This window comes from Anopheles darlingi, chromosome 3 (assembly GCF_943734745.1).
Source record: "Anopheles darlingi chromosome 3, idAnoDarlMG_H_01, whole genome shotgun sequence".
NCBI lineage: Eukaryota > Metazoa > Arthropoda > Insecta > Diptera > Culicidae > Anopheles > Anopheles darlingi.
This window is the reverse complement of record NC_064875.1, coordinates 52,754,542-52,773,394: the sequence shown is the minus strand read 5'-3', so window position 1 is coordinate 52,773,394 and position 18,853 is coordinate 52,754,542. Positions and strand designations below refer to the sequence as shown.

General features: G+C 45.4%; 4 protein-coding genes across 9 annotated transcripts in view; 2 read left to right on the top strand and 2 right to left on the bottom strand.

The window, feature by feature from the left end:
• Positions 1-12: 12 nt before the first annotated feature.
• On the bottom strand, positions 13-7,803 carry LOC125957314 (uncharacterized). 5 transcript variants are annotated; one of them, XM_049689936.1, is made up of 5 exons: positions 7,665-7,801; positions 7,032-7,244; positions 2,528-4,301; positions 2,332-2,444; positions 13-1,304 (listed from the first exon to the last, which is right to left on the bottom strand). In XM_049689936.1, exons 2-5 carry the CDS (start codon positions 7,237-7,239, stop codon positions 1,096-1,098), a joined length of 2,304 nt encoding a protein of 767 aa, XP_049545893.1. In that variant the 5' UTR covers positions 7,240-7,244; positions 7,665-7,801; the 3' UTR covers positions 13-1,095. The 5 variants fall into 5 exon arrangements, 4 of the variants coding, with proteins under 4 accessions (XP_049545893.1, XP_049545894.1, XP_049545896.1 ...); XM_049689937.1 differs by lacking the exon at positions 7,665-7,801 and adding an exon at positions 7,594-7,609; XR_007469226.1 differs by lacking the exon at positions 7,665-7,801 and adding an exon at positions 1,669-2,112 and having other exon boundaries at positions 1,164-1,304; positions 7,032-7,239.
• Positions 7,804-8,094: 291 nt separating this feature from the next.
• LOC125957348 (copper chaperone for superoxide dismutase) lies at positions 8,095-9,244 on the top strand. The gene is made up of 3 exons (XM_049689998.1): positions 8,095-8,305; positions 8,377-8,566; positions 8,627-9,244. Exons 1-3 carry the CDS (start codon positions 8,237-8,239, stop codon positions 9,109-9,111), a joined length of 744 nt encoding a protein of 247 aa, XP_049545955.1. The 5' UTR covers positions 8,095-8,236; the 3' UTR covers positions 9,112-9,244.
• Positions 9,245-10,442: 1,198 nt separating this feature from the next.
• On the bottom strand, positions 10,443-11,900 carry LOC125957339 (uncharacterized). Of its 2 annotated transcripts, XM_049689983.1 has the most exons (5): positions 11,806-11,900; positions 11,655-11,741; positions 11,488-11,597; positions 11,331-11,425; positions 10,443-11,276 (listed from the first exon to the last, which is right to left on the bottom strand). In XM_049689983.1, exons 1-5 carry the CDS (start codon positions 11,836-11,838, stop codon positions 10,450-10,452), a joined length of 1,152 nt encoding a protein of 383 aa, XP_049545940.1. In that variant the 5' UTR covers positions 11,839-11,900; the 3' UTR covers positions 10,443-10,449. The 2 variants fall into 2 exon arrangements, with proteins under 2 accessions (XP_049545940.1, XP_049545941.1); XM_049689984.1 differs by lacking the exon at positions 11,331-11,425 and having other exon boundaries at positions 10,443-11,287.
• A 179-nt stretch (positions 11,901-12,079) lies between these two features.
• The window catches only part of LOC125957315 (protein cueball), a 10,876-nt gene continuing 4,102 nt past the window's right edge, over positions 12,080-18,853 (top strand). The window contains exons 1-2 of the mRNA XM_049689940.1: positions 12,080-12,523; positions 18,792-18,853. The exon at positions 18,792-18,853 is cut by the window's right edge and continues 1,595 nt beyond it. Coding sequence (XP_049545897.1) covers positions 12,433-12,523; positions 18,792-18,853 — 153 coding nt within the window. The 5' untranslated portion in view covers positions 12,080-12,432. The remainder of the gene's footprint in view (positions 12,524-18,791) is intronic.

Here is an 18,853-nt window from a genome sequence, read left to right as displayed (position 1 = left end):
CTCCCATTGAAATGCCATTTTGACGTTTCTATTTATCTAACAAGTGCGCTTTTGCTTCTCCAGTGCCGCGGAAATAGAGATTCAATAACAAAGTTTATGAAAAGATTGGCTAAAGGTTCACCCTATCCTGTATCAGTGTAAAATGCCTGACTGCCTCTGACTTACTTTTTTCGTTGGAAAAAATATAAAAATCCACAGTCATCACCAATTCAATGGCAATTCTGGGTTGATCTTCTAAGTTTCAGCAACCAAGTGTAGGCTGCACGGATGCCTGCGATTACGATTGTTTCAGGATACTGGTTCTATCGCTACTCCATTGCTGTTTCAGATTCAGGATGAATGCTGCGAATGCTGCATCCTTGCTACAAGCATTCGAACATACTTATGTCATATTTTAGCCACCATGCGCCATAGTGAGGTGTTCTCTAATATCTTACATCATTCGAAAACTTAGATAGAGGGTAACCTGGGGTTTGTAGAAAAGATTCACAGGACAAGATATGAAATGCTCCATCACTGGACGTTTACTGTTCAATTGAAATAATCTTTCCCATCTCGCATCCTCTCTTCATGATCACTTTTTGAAAAGGCCAAATGAGCATTAAACAACTCTTAATTCTATCCTAAAAAATGGAAAACGTGCTCGTGTGCCTTAGACAGCGATAGAAGGTAGATTAGTGGTTCTAGGTAGGAAAAGTGCCATCGCAAGAACCCAAAAAAAGAATAATAGTCTGTGCTCTCGTTGTAAAAGGTCATTCGAAAAATGGTATCGATATGTAAAAAACGGGTACAATAGTACGGCGATTTGAAAGATTGCTGATTGGACCCAGATTAGAGAGTGAATGAGTGTGAGTGTTTTAAGGTGCCTTTTAAGTAAGTGCAAAAGGATAAGGGGTTAAGGAAAGGGACTCTTCTCCACCAGTTCTTGAATCTTCCCGATCAGTCCTTCCGTTTGTAGAAAGCTCTTGTGTTCTTGCACGGTTCCACCGCTACATTAGATTATTCTCTCCTAACACTTTAAACATAAATTATCACTTGAGGCCGATGCCGAAATTGTCGTCCCGAGAAACGTGGCATGCGTGCTAGCATGGGAAGTTAAAACTTCAAGCGCCCCCCAACATCGGCCGTCGCTAGAGAGCCGTGCCGTGTCATAATGGGTACGGGTGAAGGTGGACCCGACGAGTTACGACTATCCGAGAGGGGCAGCGAGATTCCGGTGGCGGTGAGGCGCGTTTTTGTATCATTCTCCTGAAACCGTTCCATTATCTTTGCGACTATCATTGACGGTGGAATGTGTGGATTACCTGTGAAAAAAGGAATAGTAGAATTAGGAAATGCAGGATGATGTGGTGGGACGGTTCAAACACTCAAAACCTAATGTATCATTCGACATAGCTTTAATCAATGATAGAATGGTGCAATATAAAGTTAGTTAATTAAACTACTTTTGCTTTACTAACTAAAGTTAGTAAAATGTTAGATAGGACAAAAACGCAGCAATACCAGGTACAAAACAATAACACAAACCAATTTAACAAAAAAAACCAATAACAGCGATAGCGTATTAGTTTACAAATGAAATAAGCAACACCCAGAACTTCTATTGCTACACAAGCTATGTAAAAAGAAGGTGTAAACACAAACGAAGGAAAGATTTACACTGCTTACAATTTTCCCAGTTGCTAGGGCACTGCACAATGAAGGCCACCCCCACGAACCGATCAGATCACCGATGGTATATTTTTATTTATATTTTTGGCCCGCACGGTGATGATATGTGCCATACACAGTGTGAAGAAGGTGTGCTAATAGACTACAAACATGACTAGGTTAGTTATGAACCGGTGCCCGCTGTAAACATTAGTGACGGCTGGCCACGGACACAGCGATCGACGATCAGTACAGCACAGAAGAACCCCTAATACTTAATTCGAAATTCAAACTATACATCCTTTTCTCCATTTTCGCTACTTTTTGGCCATGTTGGGTGAAATGAGATAAAGATGATATTTGCAGCCTGATAACGTTGAGTCAGTACACACGCTGGCGGATGTTGTTATTACATAGGGCGCGATTGAAAGCGCTGCAGAATGTGCAGTTTTTCATAATCGGCTAAAATTGTGAATATGATGAGCGATCGAGACGTTCGATGTGCTCGTTGATCAGGATCAACGATCAGCGTAGATAGAAAAGATGGAAGAAAAACAAACTGTAAGTTCTAGACGCCTGATAGATTTCCCTTTAGCTGAACCAAACCATTAGATTCGATCAGATTATGAAGAGTTTCTGCCCAATACCAGATTAAACACCATGACGGTTACCCTTGCTTACCTACGAGCCCTCGATAGCCCAGAACGCTGTTCTCATGGATGTGCATAGACAGTTGCTGCTGACGAAGGAACGCTTCCGTATCGACCCCTCGTACCTGGGATGGTTTTAGAAACCTATAGGAATTCAGATCAGATATGATATGTAAGGACGAATAAAAAAATGAGTAAAATAAAAAAAATCACTGCACTGAACTTACCTTTTTGGTATTTTGGATAAAACATCAGTACTATGCGGTGCCGGGCCAAAACCTAGATTAAGCAGTATTTTCTCAGGATCCGGTTTGCGTGCATTCAGTAAACTTTCCACACTTGAGCAACGACTAGAGTCGGACTGCAGGGAGCTGTCCTTCACGAGCATTGTGCTGCGACGCCTCGTGGAATGCTCACTAAAGTTAGGTTGCTGGTGGTGCTGTTGCTGCTGATGGTGCTGCTGCTGTTGCTGCTGGTGTACTTGCGAACCGATCAGATGATCTTGCTGGATGCTTAACTTGCTCGAAGTCCGTGGTATTGGACTGACAGGGACGGAACGTGTGAGATTATTGATGCTGCTGCTATTATTAATGCTCGAGCTGGTGTTAAGTGACGAGGGGTTCGGGCAGCTGTTGTTACCTTCGCTGATCGCGAATTCATCATCGTCATCGTTCATCTCGCTAAAGCTGCGCCCAATCTCCATCAGATTGTAGCGCCGGCCGGTGGCCCGCGGATTCTCGCTGGAGCTGCGCCCAATTCGACCGATACCCATTCGTGCCGTGCGCGGTTTCGCTGGGTTGAGATACACGTCATAGGCGTAAGGATGATCCGGAACCGCTGCTGTGGCGCCTGCCGGTGTATCTAGTATGTTTTCCTTTTCCTCATCTTCCTCGCTTATCATGCCGGGTATCATGTCGTCGGATTTGGGAAAAGATTCATCGAACGAAAACTCGTACGCATCGGACGGGTCCACATCGATAACACTCACCTCGAGCGGTTCGTGTTGCTGGGGCTGTGACGCTACCGATTGATCGTGTTGATCGATCTCCGTTTCACTACCACATGTATCATCAACGCACGGAGACGGCTGCTCCATAGCTACGACCGTTGGATCATTTACCATTGTCGGTACCGATCGGACTCCTGCGTCGCGACTACCAACACCGAGCATGTTTCGTAGGTCTAGCTTTTTCGCCGTTATCAACCCATACTTGGCTTTGTTCATGTTCAGCTTATCGTACAACTCGTTTATCTTACTCTTGCCCATCACGAACGCTGAAGAGCTACCTGCAACGTCTGTTACAGCGTTCGTTCGTGCGCTTGCATCGTCGCCATCTGTAAAGACAACCTCAGACGTGCCAGCTAAAGATACATTTTCGGTCGGTGTAGTCGGACTCCGATCCAGATTCGACCCAGATCGGTTGAACTTTCCTAGCAGGGTTTTCTTAGAAAGAAAGTTCCGTATCGACAGAGCCGGCAATCCTTCGGGAGCGGTGGCTTTAGATCGTTCCGTATCGTCTTCTAGTTTTGCTACCTTTGGAGTACTGCTTCCGGATGGATCCGATGCAATTGTACTGTTGTTATTGTTCGGTATGCTTTCACTAAGTACATTCTGCGAGCTGCATTCGGTAGCCGTGGCGTCCTTCTGCTGACATAGATCGTTCTCCTCAGTAATACCATCCTTCTCTTCCACTTCTTCTTCTTCTGGCAGATCATTACTGCTGCTATTGTTACACCTTTGATCTTGCAACTCCCTAGGCTCAATATCCACCGTTGTGTGCATCAGCTGCTGCTGATCAGTCGCGACGGTCAAGTTTGAGGCCATTGCTAGCTGTTCTGATCCTGGCAGTGACACGCTTGATTCACGTGTCGTCGAAAGTCCACCGCTGTTGGCGCTGTTTGGCATTTGTATTGAATCGACCCATTTCTGAACCGATGCCGGGCTCTTCTTTCGCATTTCATCGACAATATCGTTCAGCCAGTATCGTACACGCGATCGAACTGTGAGCAAATGCAGGCAGATGGGGATAGAGAGAGACAAACACAAAATGGAATGGATTACTATCGCGCACTGAGTGCAATAAGAGTAACAATTTTGGTGCATAAAGTTGTCAAAGAAACATTGGAGCCAATAGGATAGCATTCGTGAAGCTAAAACAACGAATAAGAAAGATATATCGGGAGTGCACACCACGTACAGATGAAATATCGTTGGACGTTACACTAACATTAGACGAAGTGATCCGTATTTGTATCTAATACGGTGTTTATTCTGTAACAACAACATTTCGATTTAAGTATCGCTTTGATATGCTGGGTTGGATAGGTTGAAAGGACGGGCGTGCTTGACCTAACATGCCACTACTGCAGGATATATTGGTATAAAACATAAAACAACAATTGGTGTAGCGAATTATATTGAAAATAAGGTACAAAATAAGAATGAAAATAAAGATACTAATAAGAACACAAGAACTTCGCCCAACCTCTAAGGCTCTAAAAACACGAGAATCCATAAAGATCGATTTAAATAAAGATGAATCTGATTCATTGTTAAACCATTTGCTACGTTTCAACCGGCTTAATATGTTTGATCCTCCATAAGGAAGCATTCCACACGTCACTCGAATGTAGAGAACTCTCGCGCCACAACGTTTCGTTATTCATTCATGAATAGACTTAATTGATAGCAGTTGACGATGTATATGGCATGTGTCTTGAGTCACGGGAAACCATAACGTAGTTCCATCACGATCTATAAGCCGTTGCTAGAATGACACTCACTGATATGTCGGGATCGTAGCCGATGCACTTGAGATTGCCGCTGTTCTGTGCTGTTTGTGACCTGCTCCAGATACCGAAGCAAGTGTTCAATCTCCATCCTCTCCAGGAGCATCACTTCAAACATCGTGGCTATATTTTCCTTATCACCGGATTCGCGCGATATTGCTGGCGAGCATGTGCTGCCAGGTCGAAGAAACAAATGCAACTGCCAACCGGTCGCACCGGTGACCGTAACGTCAGGTTACCGCGTAACAGCGAGCATGACACACCGGGGGGCAAACAGCAAACAATCCGACAAACAGCCAAACAAACTGCCATGATCACGCACTCAACACCGTGCACCAGTGTCGCGCTCGTGAGAATAACATGTTTGCCAAACGGATCCCCTTACCTTATCCTACGTACTCCATTAACCTGGCAAAGGATCAAGGTTTTACAAGGCGTTTGCGAAAGGCTACCCTGGCACAGAATTGCAGGATAGTTGTCTAATGATTAAATTAGATTATTCGAATGTACCCGAGGCATTCCTAGCTTGACCATACATCCGCCTGTGCGATTGGAACCAGTTGATAATCTCTGTTTACCTCGAGTGCATGATTAATCCGTGCGCTAGCAACGGCTGTTTGCTGTCGTGGTGAGAATTTGGGCGAAAACACATTCCCCTCAGGGTTCGCACGATCAGGGAACGTGCCGCAAATAGAAAAAGAAATGGTAGAACGAGAACAGGCGATCGAGTGAAACGGATCTCCCGGCCTTCATTATCTATCGTAGTGTCTCGCACAGAACGGGAATGTTGTTTGCGGTGCGAACAAGGAGAGCGGTGCGTTGATAATTATAAAAGTGCACAGAAACACGAGCCTGTCAGTAGAGACGTTACCCTCCTGCTTCTGGTAATCCTTACACGCAGGCGGTTTCTTTCGCGTATTGACTGCGAGGCTTGGTTTCATTCACTTCCATTAGGACTCACCCGCACCGATCAATTCACACCTCATTTGTCCTCTATTTAGATTGATTTGTTAGCCAGTCTCCTGTCTCGGGGCAGGAGATCAGATGGTGGGATGGTTGGGTTATATTGAAAACGGAAAACATATTTTTCACAACATCGATCAGTAGCGCAAAGGGGATGTAGAAGGAGGAGGATGCAAGCCGATGGAGATTGTAATCAACGGTTTTGAATTCATGCTCTAGTATCATGTTGTGACACTCCGGTAATGCGAAACTGTCCATTAAGTGGAAGTCAGTCCCATGTATAAAAACGTGCAGCTGTGAAAAATTGGTATTGAAACTTACATATCCAATGGTTTTGGTAATCAACCTGTTAAGGGATCAAAGGGATTTGGTAGCCAAATCAACCAACAATTAACGATCTATTTTGCAAGATCAGTTTTTGTGACTCAGTTTTTATGCATAAAACTTTTTTAAAATACCGTGTTTGTGCTTGAATAAGTAAAAACAAACACGAAACAGTTATACCTTGCTATGTCATGCCATGATGTATTATAATGGATTAGCTATGATTCAAGGTAATTCTAGAAGGTATTAATGTACCATATATTTGAGAATTGATTCAGGATAATTGAAAGATGATCCCTAGGATGATCTCAATCGAGGTGAACATTCACATAATGGACAGTAGAGGAAGTCAAAATTTCCTGATGAGAGGAACTACTTCAAGATCAGATACTTGACTTTCATGCGTATTGGGGATGATATATGCTGTTAGTAAAAAGAAGTGATAAATTGATTTTGATAGAGGAAACCAATAGAATACCTTTTAAGGATTCTATTTCGGAAACGAAATGAACAAAAAAAATTAAGGAAAAATAGTGACAGTAATAGGGCATGAAACTGCGAAAGTGGAGAAAGTGTGACTCTTGAAGCTAGAGAGAAGCTGTGAAAAGAGGGCCAACCGTGCAGCCTCTACAACACCGATCATTTGTGACAAACCGTTTGCGGTACCACGGGTTGAAGCGGTGGTTTCCGCAGCGGTTGCTTCCGAATCTTCTTCCATTGCAGGCTGTCGCTGATCTGCTGGTGGAAGGTCTACTACATCCGGAATCGGATCGCCGATCTGTTGTTCCTGCTGCTGTTGCATCGGTTCTGTCGGCGGCGAGTGTTGATTACCAGCTGGATGCAGCGGCGCGTATCGATCCATTTGCGCTGTTTGTGTGGTAGGTATAAAATGTTGTAAAATCACAAATTTCCATACGAATCCGCGCGATCGTCGCCGTTCGGAGCTACATCGTTTCCCGTGCTAGTGTGAAATCTATCCCTCGTCTAGAGATGCGTAGCGGTCACGGTTGGTCGTTCGCGGAAGCTGCCCTAGTCGAGGCCGAGGAGAATAAAGGGGCTTACACATCTCGGCCAGCAAGGGAGACCGAGAGTGACCTCCAAAGCAAGTCAAAACAAAACCGCGGGACCTACGCTCGCGCACATTCGGTGGAGTGGAGGAGCTCGATGTGAGCAATGGATACACCGACGATATCCTTGAGCTATGAATCGTAGTTACCTTTTGTCAATCAGTACCGCTAGCTGTAGATGAGTTAACAGAGATATGCTCTTGGAATCGCGATTCATTACCTGAGGTATAGAAAACTGACTTCGTCGCCGATCACTGATCTGGAAGTAGCTTCGCGCTTTGGTTTTTTGACATGGATGCTCCAATGGCCAATTTCCTTTGTCAGGAGAGAAGCCGATTCGATCCTCGGTGCTGCTGCGGTCTTTTTCCTCTCGGTAAAACTAGGCACTTCGACACGATCACAAATTTCTGGCCGCACGAACTCGCACAGGCTTTGTTTTGCCCTTCCGTGATATTTTTTCGGACCAAGATGGGATTGCACACTTTATCACAAATGAAACGTTAATACTGTAGAAATCACGAAGGAAAATACTGCCCATTGACACCTGGCAATAAAATTTACACCCCACCTTTTTTGCAAAACGTTTCCACACGGAAAATTAACAAAAATTAACACCTACTGAGCGCGCACACGAAACCCCCGAGCCACCATTTCTCGCTGTCAGCGCTGCCAGTTGTTTTGTCAATTTTACACGGCCCAAGTCGTCCTGGCAACACTGCTGTCTGTTGACGGAAACGTAAACAAAAACCGCATTCAAAATATGCACCTCGCTATCAGAGCGATTTATTCTAGATGATAGTGCAATTTCTTAAAGAGCTGCTCTTCAATCAGCAAAAAATGACCGACAAAGGGAATATAAAGGTATATCAAGGAAGATTCTTCCATTTCTCGTGTGCGAGCTATAGATTATTGATCTGGTTATCTACCGGCAGATGGAATTTGCCGTCCAAGTTATCGGCGATGACTTTGCAGATGCGATCCGGAACACTTTGGCCGATACCAAAAATGTCGACATTGATGTAAAGAAGGGAAGCGTACTGGTAGAAACGACTCTTCCATGGCTTGAGATCCACAGACGGATTGAAGCTACTGGCCGGCGAGCAGTACTTACCGGGTTTGGAGGTAGATTGTACAGCACGACTTGATAAGGCTTCCTCCCTAACACTTATCCCTCTGTTGCAGGACAATCTGCCGTAGCGATGGTAGATCATGGAAACGAGAAAACGAATGTGCGAGGTGTGGTTCGTTTCTGCTCCAGCTCTGCTACCGGACGAGGTGCAGTTGTTGATGGAACCATCGATGGACTAGCGAAGCAGGAAAAATATCTTCTTAACGTGCACGAATGTGGCGACATTTCTGAGGGCTGCGCTTCGGTAGGAGATGTATATGATTCCGTAGAAGTTAGTTCCGATTCAAACGGAAAAGCAACTATACGTTTCGTCAACGAGCGACTGGATGTTGCGGATTTGATAGGACGGTCGGTGGTGATAGCTGAATCGCAAAATGAGCACCGGCGTCTTAGCTGTGGCATCATTGCCCGCTCGGCAGGTATATTCGAGAACTATAAAAAGATATGCGCCTGCGACGGTGTAACTATTTGGGATGAAAGAAACAAATCAATCGCTTCTCAGGAACGACAACGCGACACGAGTCAATCTGTTTTGTAAATGTTTGTATGCATTTTTGTTGGAACATGCGGGACATGGGGTAGAGTTCCTTAACAAGGGGAATAGGATTCCTATATTAATCTGATACAGGTATGTGAGGTCATATAATGAAATAAAATAAGCGATACTTAGCTTCTAGAGATTCTAGTAAATTATTAAAAAGGGTTTGTGGATTGCGCAAGTAAAATCGGATGCGTCCAAATGGTTATGGCAACACTGCTACCTCTGGCTAAAATTTTTGTCATTTTGTGTTCGCGAGAATCTCATCACAGCGATTATTCTAGATTATCGTAAGCATTTTAAACGAAATAATATTAAACCAACAGAAAATGAACGACCACGGGAGCGTAAAGGTACGCGGAGGAGAGGGTCATTTCGCTTGTTGTGTTCGAGCTACAAATTGTTCAGCTCTGATTCTACTGCCAGATGGAATTTGCGGTTGAAGTTCCCGGCGACGACTTTACAGATACGATCAGGGACACATTGGCTGATGCGGGAGATGTCGAAATTGACGAAAAGAAAGGTAGTGTGTTGGTGGAAACAACTCTTCCGTGGATTGAGATCCAGAGACGGATTGAAGCTACTGGCCGGCGAGCTGTACTTACCGGGTTTGGAGGTAGATATTACAGGAAGTGTGGAGCAATATTCCTTGAGTATACGTTTTCTTCAGTTACAGGCCAATCCGCGGTAGCGATGGTAGATCATGGAAACGAGAAGACGAATGTACGAGGTGTAGTTCGTTTCTGTTCTATCTCTACAGGAACCTCTGCCAACGGACGACGCGTTGTTGTCGATGGTATTATTGAAGGCGTAGACAAAAACCGAAAATATCTGCTGAACGTGCACGAGTGTGGCAACATTTCCGAGGGCTGCGCTTCGGTTGGAGATGTGTATGATTCCGTAGAAGTGATTTCCGATTCAAACGGTAAAGCAACTATACGTTTCGTCAACGAGCGACTGGAGCTAGCTGATTTGATAGGACGATCGGTGTTGATAGTGGAGTCAGAGAATGATCAGCGGCGTCTTAGCTGTGGCATCGTCGCCAGGTCGGCAGGTGTTTTGGAGAATTACAAAAAGATATCCACCGGCGATGGTATAACTCTTTGGGACGGTAGGAAAATAATAGATGCTTCGGAGGAACGGGAACGTGAAGATTGCGTTCATGTATGCATGGATTGTTGTTGGAACATGAGAGATATAATCTCCCTCTTGGCAGCGTGCTTTAGGCAGAGTGCTTTCCAGTTAATGAGGTAAATGACAGTGCCTATATGAATCTCATACTGTTGCATGTGCTAACACAATCAAATAAATTGAACATTTTCCCCTTGAATAACTCAATCACTCGTCTATAATAATGCTACCATTAGCATCCACTTGAGTGTACAGTGTATGCAATTCAGCTATCCTGGCACGACATAATTGTTTGTAATTCAGAACATACTCGTTACATCGTATTGGTGCCGAAATACCAATCGTTGATTGAACCTTCAGTACTTCTAAACTTGTTTCAAATGGTAGTATCGCCGACAACATTTCCAGCATCCTTATGAACTGATCCTTTTTTATGCCACCGTACTTCATCTCTCCAATCGTTTGCTTGTACCACGCAGAATAACTTCCGAGAATGTTTTGGTTTGCCGTACAAATTTCACGCGCAAATAGTAACATTACCTGCATTTTGCTTGTCAGTCCCGTAGCGACCGTTTCGGTAAACAATGTTTTTATCCAATCCTTAATAGCTCTTACACAGCCATTATCATCTCCAACACGTTTCGAAAGTGCTCTCATTAGATGAAGGGCATACTTGAGCGAAATAATCCCGCAACTATCCAGCATCTTTTTTAACACCGTCAACAAGCAGGTACCGTTCGGTAAAATTTCTAGAAGTATACTGCCGAGAATGGTGTCTTTGACCTCTTCCATTTCTATGCGCCAACGGTCCTGCTCCCGAATCGCTTCGTCCAACGAACCGGATTGTGTCGGGTCGGTCAAGAGCAGCCGCAAATGTTCGTTACAAACCAGTGCGTGCTCCTCAGATGGTAGGTGCACTTTAAGCTCGATAAGATAGTTGCATGGAATTACGTTGGGATTGTCTTTCAAATCGTTTAGCAACCCACTGAAGCTTTCCTGCAGCACTTTCGTAAGGGTGAGTGAAAGATGATTGTCTGCAATGAAACTGAGAATTGGTGTTCCTTTTTTGCAACATTGGAAGGGTTTACCTTTGAAAGCAAATTTGACTAGATGTGCCAGAAGCGTATGCTCGGTTTCCAGTAGATCGTTCATAATTTGCTGTGTTAATTCAGCACACGCCAAGCTAGAAGACCCATGAGATAGAAAACGAGGGCAGAGATGCTGAGACCATCAATGATTGCTTACCTTAGGATAAACTCGCTGGCGGTTAGTATACCCGCATCTTGTAACATCGCAAGAACGTGAGCACTACCGATGTTCCATTCTTGCTGCAAGAACGTTTCCTTGATGATATCCTACAATAAATGATCGTATTAGGATATCGTTATTAAAAGCGGTCTCTACAGACATACCCTTTCCTTGTATCGGAGATGTTTCAGCTGAAGCCGGTACTCTTCTTCGTACGGAATGCTTTGGTTTTCGATGCGGCGCTTCGTGTCCTGTTTTTGTTAAACAAAACCTCGTCAATTAAACTATGATACGTTTCAATTGAACCTCCCTTACCTTAACGATATGGTGCAGATACGAGTAAGGCATTTCCGGATCGAGGATCCTTTTTTAAGGAAAATAATAATGCGCTGCGATTAACAAAACGAAACCGAAACTTCAAAACGTGCCCGCGATCACTGTTGACACTGCTGGCAACACTGCTTTGTTTACCGAACATCGACTGCGCTCGCTCACTCAAAATGGGTATCTCTTTCCCTCTATTGCGCTGGCTTGTCGCAAGGCCTACGTGATTTGTCATGAGGTGACATCCATGTGCTCGCGTTTTTTTTCTTCAATCGAAAACTGAATGCCGTGGAGGGTGCAGCTCGAGATCTTTGCCGCACCCGCGCGAAAAGTCGAGTGATGTGTAGTGCGTTATTATCATAGCCTCCCGTCCCATTCGGCACATCTTAACTTACGCGGCTCTACCTTAAACGGAGCACAAGTTCCAATCCCCTTTTCAACTAAAGCGAATCCGTCCAACACTTGTGGAGCGGTTCACGACTTTCCCGCAACAACAACACCGGTGAAACGTGGTGTTTGATTTGGATTCGTGGTGTGTACCTTGAATTTGAACAGCCTGGAGGATTGACGTCAACCAACCCACATCTCGCCCGGATTAGTCTTTGTGGTACACCTAAAATGAGGCGAATTAACCCTATCATCGTAGCCATCACATTAGGATGTCTCGCCGTGCTGTCCTGCAACTTCTGTTATGTCACAGCTGAATGGGGTAAGCGAGCGAAAATTCAGATATCTAGCTGTGCGGTGCCGAGTGATGATGTGGAAGGAAGGGGGGGGGGGGGGGCAGCGGCGGGGGTACGTACGTATTTATCGCGACGAGAAGCGCAGCGGCGCTCGTGACCAATAGCAACCCAACCAACGGAAGTGTGAAAACCTAAGAATAGCAGTCTGTTGTTATTTAATGGCTAAAATATTTAAGGATTCGTTCAGCGCTCTGCGCCGTTCATTAGCGAAGGTACAGCAAGCTCAGGTAGTCGCTGCATCCTGCCAGACGTCCTTCACGTGTGTTGCTATGGCTGCAAAACTCGCCTCGATTCGGTTGGTTGCGAACCATTGTGTAATCCGGTGCTGCTATTGGTTCCAAACTTCTATTTGGCGACAATGAAGTTGAGCCAAAGGCGAAAGATCATCATATTTGGCCAGCGAAAGTCAAAACGTCGGTGCCAAATGAACCGATTTTTGTACTTTTCTATTCACTTCTTTTTGGTTTGCGGTTACGGATATTATTAACCACCGTTGTTGTAACGAAGGATCTCGGCCGGTCTCAGATTGGTGTTCTCTCCCTCTGTACTACTCGAGATTGCATATCAAATTGGCGAACAGCGCTGTCGGGTGTGTGATTGTCGATCATGGCCGTTACCGAATCGAATCGATCGAATCGAAACCAATCGCGACTGATCGTCCCCGATATGCTGGCAAAGCACCATCTCCACTCAGAGAAGACGCCAGGGTCGCTTTGGCAAACGATACGTGAGCTAAAATGGCCTTAATTGATATTCCATGCGATGTGTCCGGCTGACGATGATTGAACCGGCGAGCTTTACTACAACGAAGAGGCCAGATCATCATGTTCAATGCTGGAACTGGCTCTCGATTGCTAAAAACTATGCTAGCGATCATCACAAACACAATCGCTAGCATCAGAGGGAGTCGCAATAAACCGGATGGTTTGCCGCTTGAATTGTCCATTAATCCCTAATCTGGGTTGGTTTACGGTTTGATCGACACCTCCTTCCATCGTGGCACATATTGATTCCGGGTACCATCACTCGTCCAGATGATAGTTGTTTGCTTGCTTGTCCTGGCTCCGTTCCTTGAATGATGGCTGTTTTGAAATGGTTGGTTCTCCATGGTTGACCCTGAAACGGTCAACCATTGGGCTGTGCTGCGTAAAAGGGTAAATCCCGGATCACTGTCTGTCGGCTGGCCGGATCAGCCTGTTGCAACCACCATTAACTTTGGAATTGTTCACGATGGCGCAGTAAAGCTCGATGCCAAGTTTGTCCGGTACTTCCAGCGTATTTCGATCATATGACGTTGTTCTTGTTGAACTTGCTGGTTGGACGGTGTTGTTGATTTTGTAACGAACCCGAAAAACCAGTGCTACTAACCCTCCCTCGCTATCGTTTCTTTCCTTTTTCGGCAAAGGTGGTCCAACGAGTATCGCCTTGCAGGCTTCAAGGGTCGGCGCTAGGCTATGCGCAGAAATCTTATCGCATACTTTTGTAGCTCTTGCACAAATGAGCGCCAACGTGACAAAATTGCGTCGGCTATTTAGAAGCTCCTGGTCGTAGTGACGCTCCTCCTTATCAGCGACAGCTCGGAGAGTGGAAATCGGTAGGCACGGCTCGTTCGCTCTGTTCGGCCACTTGCTCGGGCACAATTCGCCGCGCAATGATTGGATTCCGAACCACTTTTGAAGGTCAAGATCGTTAAGGTAACGACTGGTACGAGCTGTTCACCGTTAAGCCGGTTCTTGAACTTCTAGTGCCCGAAGTTGTTGTTCTCTACACGCAAAAGTACCCATCGTAACGGGTTTGCCGGTCCGCTTTTATGCTCACGAGAAGGGATTTTACTTTCATCTACTCTCCTTCCACTTTTGGACATTGAACTTCCTGTTTTGGACAATCCGTTCTCTACGGGCTCTCACCTGCACCGGATGATGAAGCAGGTGGTTTGGCTTGCAACCTTGCTTCCCAGACAGATCACGATGTTTCCGGCCTGCCACTCCAGATCGTGAGAATGCCCGGCTTCCGCGTAGAATGCGGCACACGATTTGTTGACCCCTTCTCCATTCCGATCCGTTAGACCGGAATCCGCCAGTGGCTTGCAATGCTTCCGTAATGCGTTCTAGGAGAGAGAGAGAGGACTTTTTTGCGTGTATGCGACTAATAGTGCTACAATTGGTGCAAAGTAGGCCTGAAATGACAGAGAGACAATAAAAAAAACCCAATCTCATATTCAAGTAGCCATCGCTTTGATTGATTCGCGGGTTCGGTTCAGAGGTCGCTGGCACCGATGTATGGATGAACCCGCCTGCAACCCGCGGTTTCACGGTGCAGCAAAACACATTTCAACCCCACTGCCGCGAGTCAGGTCGGCTACGAAGCCGACCCGCCAACCAACCAACTTCCACTTCCTGCTGCTGGCATTGCAAATTCAATCGCAGCAGCCGACGACGGCGACGGCGTGTGTGCGAACGAGCACTTTTTGTTTTGAGCAATTTGCTTCTCGCTATACCGTCAGGTCGTGGCCAACCAAGCCAAGCGAATCGATGCGAAATGTACGGCACCGACGCCGGTGCCGCTGTGGCGTACGTGACCAAGACGGCTCGGCTCGGAGATCAACGGTGGTGCCGCGATCGTGTGGAAAAGGGGTGCTGCGAGAGGGTGGTTCACGCACCACGATTTCTGCAGCCACTTTTGACACATTCCAGCCGACCGCTCGGAGGCCGTTACCTGTTCCACCGTTCGCTCCATCTCTCTAGTGTTTGAGAGGAGTGGAGGTTTTGGGGTGTTTGGCACAACCAGATCGCGTCACCTTTTGCAGAGCTCCTGCACAAGGCTATTATGGTGTAGACACCATTCACACGCGCGGTCAGCCATGAACCGATAGTAAATCAAAGTTTGAGTTTCTCTCCATTACGGTCGTGCAGGCTCCGGAATCCATTTGCTCTATAACCCTTGCTCTCTTCAGCCAGTGTACGGAGGGTCCAAAAATCGAAAGTGTCCTAGATCCTTGGATTTCGTTTTCATGATTTGTCGCCACGGGCTATGGGAGCTGAAAGCCATTTTTGTTGCGGTTAATCCACCAGACAAGAGCGTTTGACGCTGATTTACAAAGCGCCATATAAATCCCAACCAATGTGAACTATGATTTCTATCAACGTTGTTTGTTCTTTTTCCAATTCTCTTTTCGAAGGCAGCTCTGAGACGGCCTCTGTGGCCATTCAAAACATAGGTTCTTGCGTAACTTCTTCATCCCGCCCCGCGAGAGGCGCCCAAGCGAGTGCAAAGATCGAAAACAAGATCGGCCGCGGAAGATTATTGGCTAGAAGCGGTTATAATGCCGCAACCTGTACGTCATCAGAATACCGGTCCGTTCGAGCGTGATAACAATGTAGCAAGCGTGAACGCATATGTGTCGTCCCTTATCTTTTTACTCTGCTATGTTGGTTGCTTAGGACTAGAGCAACGGTCTGCTGGTTTGCAAAATACAAACACACAGACATACGTAACGGAACACGATATCTTAGACCAACGCAGGTGACGAAGAAGAATAGCTCTCTCACTCTTTCTATAATCATCCACCGTTATCATGACGTGACTTTTGGCTATGGTCGATAGTACATCGATTACTCCTCCAATCGGGTCCCCTAATGTTGGTCTTGCATTGAGTACGTCAAGCGAGGAGCATGATTGATCAGTGACAGTGACTGCGGTCGCGGCCAACCGTAATGATTCAACGGAACGGAACGTGTCTCCGTAAAAAGAAAGTTTCGCTTATCGTAGACCTGGTCATGCAACCATCGCACAAGACATCTTAGAATGCCCGTTGGAGTAATCATATTACTGTTGTTCATTGTCCTATGCTTTGCTTAGGTCATTGCTATACGTCTTCCCAGACCGCGGTGCCTAATCGAAAGACCTCCGGGTTGGTTTGTGCTCACACGAAGGTCATGGACCATGCCGCACGAGCCCACTAATGGGCCCTACAGTGCAACAGTGCTGATACCTGAAAGGAAAATCCACCCGACCTAGGTGCGTCGCAATAGACGCGATCCATCAACGGCCCAGCAAGAACATTTACAGATAATGCTCTCGAAAGTCATTCCCGCGGGCTCCGATAATCGTAAGCAGTCGTCGTGTACATCCTCTTAGTGAATGTTTTTTTTGCTTGATCAAGTTTTGTTTACTGTTCATGTTTTTTTTTGCTTCTCCTCGTATTCCTCTGCATGCACTGTGCGATCAGCACATTCTGTACGGAAGTGCATAGGAGATTTGTTTTTTTTCTTCGTTTTCATGTTTTCTTTTAAAAACCTGGCCCTCCCGCTCTTATCTGAGTAAGAGGTTTACAAAGTGTCTGCGTTATGGCAATACCAATACCGGCGTCAAGTTACTTCGGGCAAAAACGAAAACTTTCTGGCACAGCATATTTCTTAGCAAAGGCGCATTTCGGACGGGTTCTAATTTGTATAAACGCTGAGTTCGTTGATTTGTTGCTTTCTCGCTACGTTTCGTGCTCGCCAGGAACAGCAGGGGTCTTGGCGTTGCACAATATCATACGACCTCAGAAATGAAGATTAAGTTTTTCGTTTCTTTCTGAAATCATGCTATTTAATGAACCTGTTGCTTCTGGAAACGGAACGATTCTTCGAAGTGGAATACGATTTTACGCTGGATTTTTTACAGCCAACCGGCACGCCTTCTAATCAAGAACCATAGACGGATTTTCCATGCCTCTTTTTATCGGTCGTCTGCATCTGCACCAGATACACGACGGCAGGAATGCAAATTGCCTCCGGAGTCTTTTCGTAAGACTGCCAATTGGGTACAATTATGAAATACGGTAAGAAAAGATGGAAATCACCCTATGCAACACGGCGAGGCGCGAGTTCAGCGAAGAATCTGCAACATACAAGACCTGACCTACGAGTGTGTGGTGGAGAGGGTCAATTTGCCAAGGTTCACTTTGCTTCTCGAAAGACCGGTGCGCGACGAAGCATCCATGGTCAAGCAACCACATCATGGCGATCAGCAGCGCTTGGTAAAGAGTTATTAAGTTTGCGCGTTTGAAGCTCCAATTTGCAGGCATCATTGGTAACCTAGATCCGGCAGTACACACACGCGGTAGATTCGTTTCGAGTAGCATTTTTAATTTTTATTGGGCTTTTTACCTTCAGTGCTGGGAATGGAAGCGCGTTCTAGCGTGTGTTCCTTATGCGAGTGAGCAAATGCATGAAACAAGAACTACAGAAATAGTACAATCGTAAGCACGTGTTTGCCTCGCATGTATGACGCAGTTGGTTTCTTCAGATCTTGTTCTTATGTACACAGTACCATCATGAGCAGATTATGAGCAGGTAGAGATAGTTGACGTATATACATTTTTTTGTGCTTTTGTATGTGCCTAAAATAACCGCATGCTACATACTGCTTAGGGACGTGACGGATTGGCAGTAGTAACGATAGCCGATAGCCATTTATGAGTGCCGATAGCCATTTATGAGCAACTTGTTGATGATGGATGTTATGATTATTTACTTCTTGAATTCGCATGGGAAATGAAGTAGTAGTATGAAAGACATTTTTGACATTGGCTTACCGTTATTGTTGACTGCTGAACGAACAGAAAAGAATTTGAACGGCTGGGTTGAAAATTCCAACTTTGCGGCCCAGAAAATACTGGCAGATGTAAGCCACAGTAGATCATATTAAAAAAATGTATGCGCGATCATTTTAGTATTTTGATAATGTTTTGAGGAGAGCAGCGATTTTTTTTTCTCATTATTTAGACTCATAACAACATTGCGATAGGAGTAATCAATAATGATGAAGTGAAAGCATTCATTCTATACGCGTGTTAGCATTCAATTTTAACTGCAAGAAAATAGAAAAAATTCAAATGTTTCTAATGTTTAAATTTTGCACAGATGAATTGCCCTTTTGTTTTTATTGTGCCAGTCACGGTGTAAAGACATTTTTTTACTCGCTTTAAATCCGGGCATCATGCAAGTCGCGAACACCTTGATGCTTCTTCTGCCATCGTGATATCTTATCAGTAGGTCGGTCCATCAAATTGCTGTGCCTGTGAAGTAATCTTGGTGGTTGTAGATCTTGTGTGGGGTGATAGCAACTCCCGTGATACGCCTACATACTGACAAAACGGAAGTGCAGTTGGGTGTCCCAAAAGACGCCACCTTCTCTACTGGTTACTAATAATGTTCTATTCGCCTTTTGATTTCCCATTCATTCCAGAGGCGGCTGTGACGACGGACAACGGTATTCTGTTTTTCGATTCCGATTGGCGGAAGATTGCA

Excerpts from the sequence above, each read along its gene's own strand:
- LOC125957314 (XM_049689936.1), bottom strand. The coding sequence starts at position 7,239 with ATGGATCGATACGCGCCGCTGCATCCAGCTGGTAATCAACACTCGCCG. Across the intron at positions 4,302-7,031 it reads AACCCGTGGTACCGCAAACG|TTCGATCGCGTGTACGATAC; the intron begins GTTTGTCACAAA and ends ATTTGCTCACAG. Across the intron at positions 1,305-2,331 it reads GGGCTATCGAGGGCTCGTAG|GTAATCCACACATTCCACCG; the intron begins GTAAGCAAGGGT and ends CTTTTTTCACAG.
- LOC125957348 (XM_049689998.1), top strand. The coding sequence starts at position 8,237 with ATGATAGTGCAATTTCTTAAAGAGCTGCTCTTCAATCAGCAAAAAATG. Across the intron at positions 8,306-8,376 it reads CCGACAAAGGGAATATAAAG|ATGGAATTTGCCGTCCAAGT; the intron begins GTATATCAAGGA and ends ATCTACCGGCAG. Across the intron at positions 8,567-8,626 it reads AGTACTTACCGGGTTTGGAG|GACAATCTGCCGTAGCGATG; the intron begins GTAGATTGTACA and ends CCTCTGTTGCAG.
- LOC125957339 (XM_049689983.1), bottom strand. The coding sequence starts at position 11,838 with ATGCCTTACTCGTATCTGCACCATATCGTTAAG. Across the intron at positions 11,426-11,487 it reads GCCAGCGAGTTTATCCTAAG|CTTGGCGTGTGCTGAATTAA; the intron begins GTAAGCAATCAT and ends TGGGTCTTCTAG. Across the intron at positions 11,277-11,330 it reads AGTCAAATTTGCTTTCAAAG|ACAATCATCTTTCACTCACC; the intron begins GTAAACCCTTCC and ends GTTTCATTGCAG.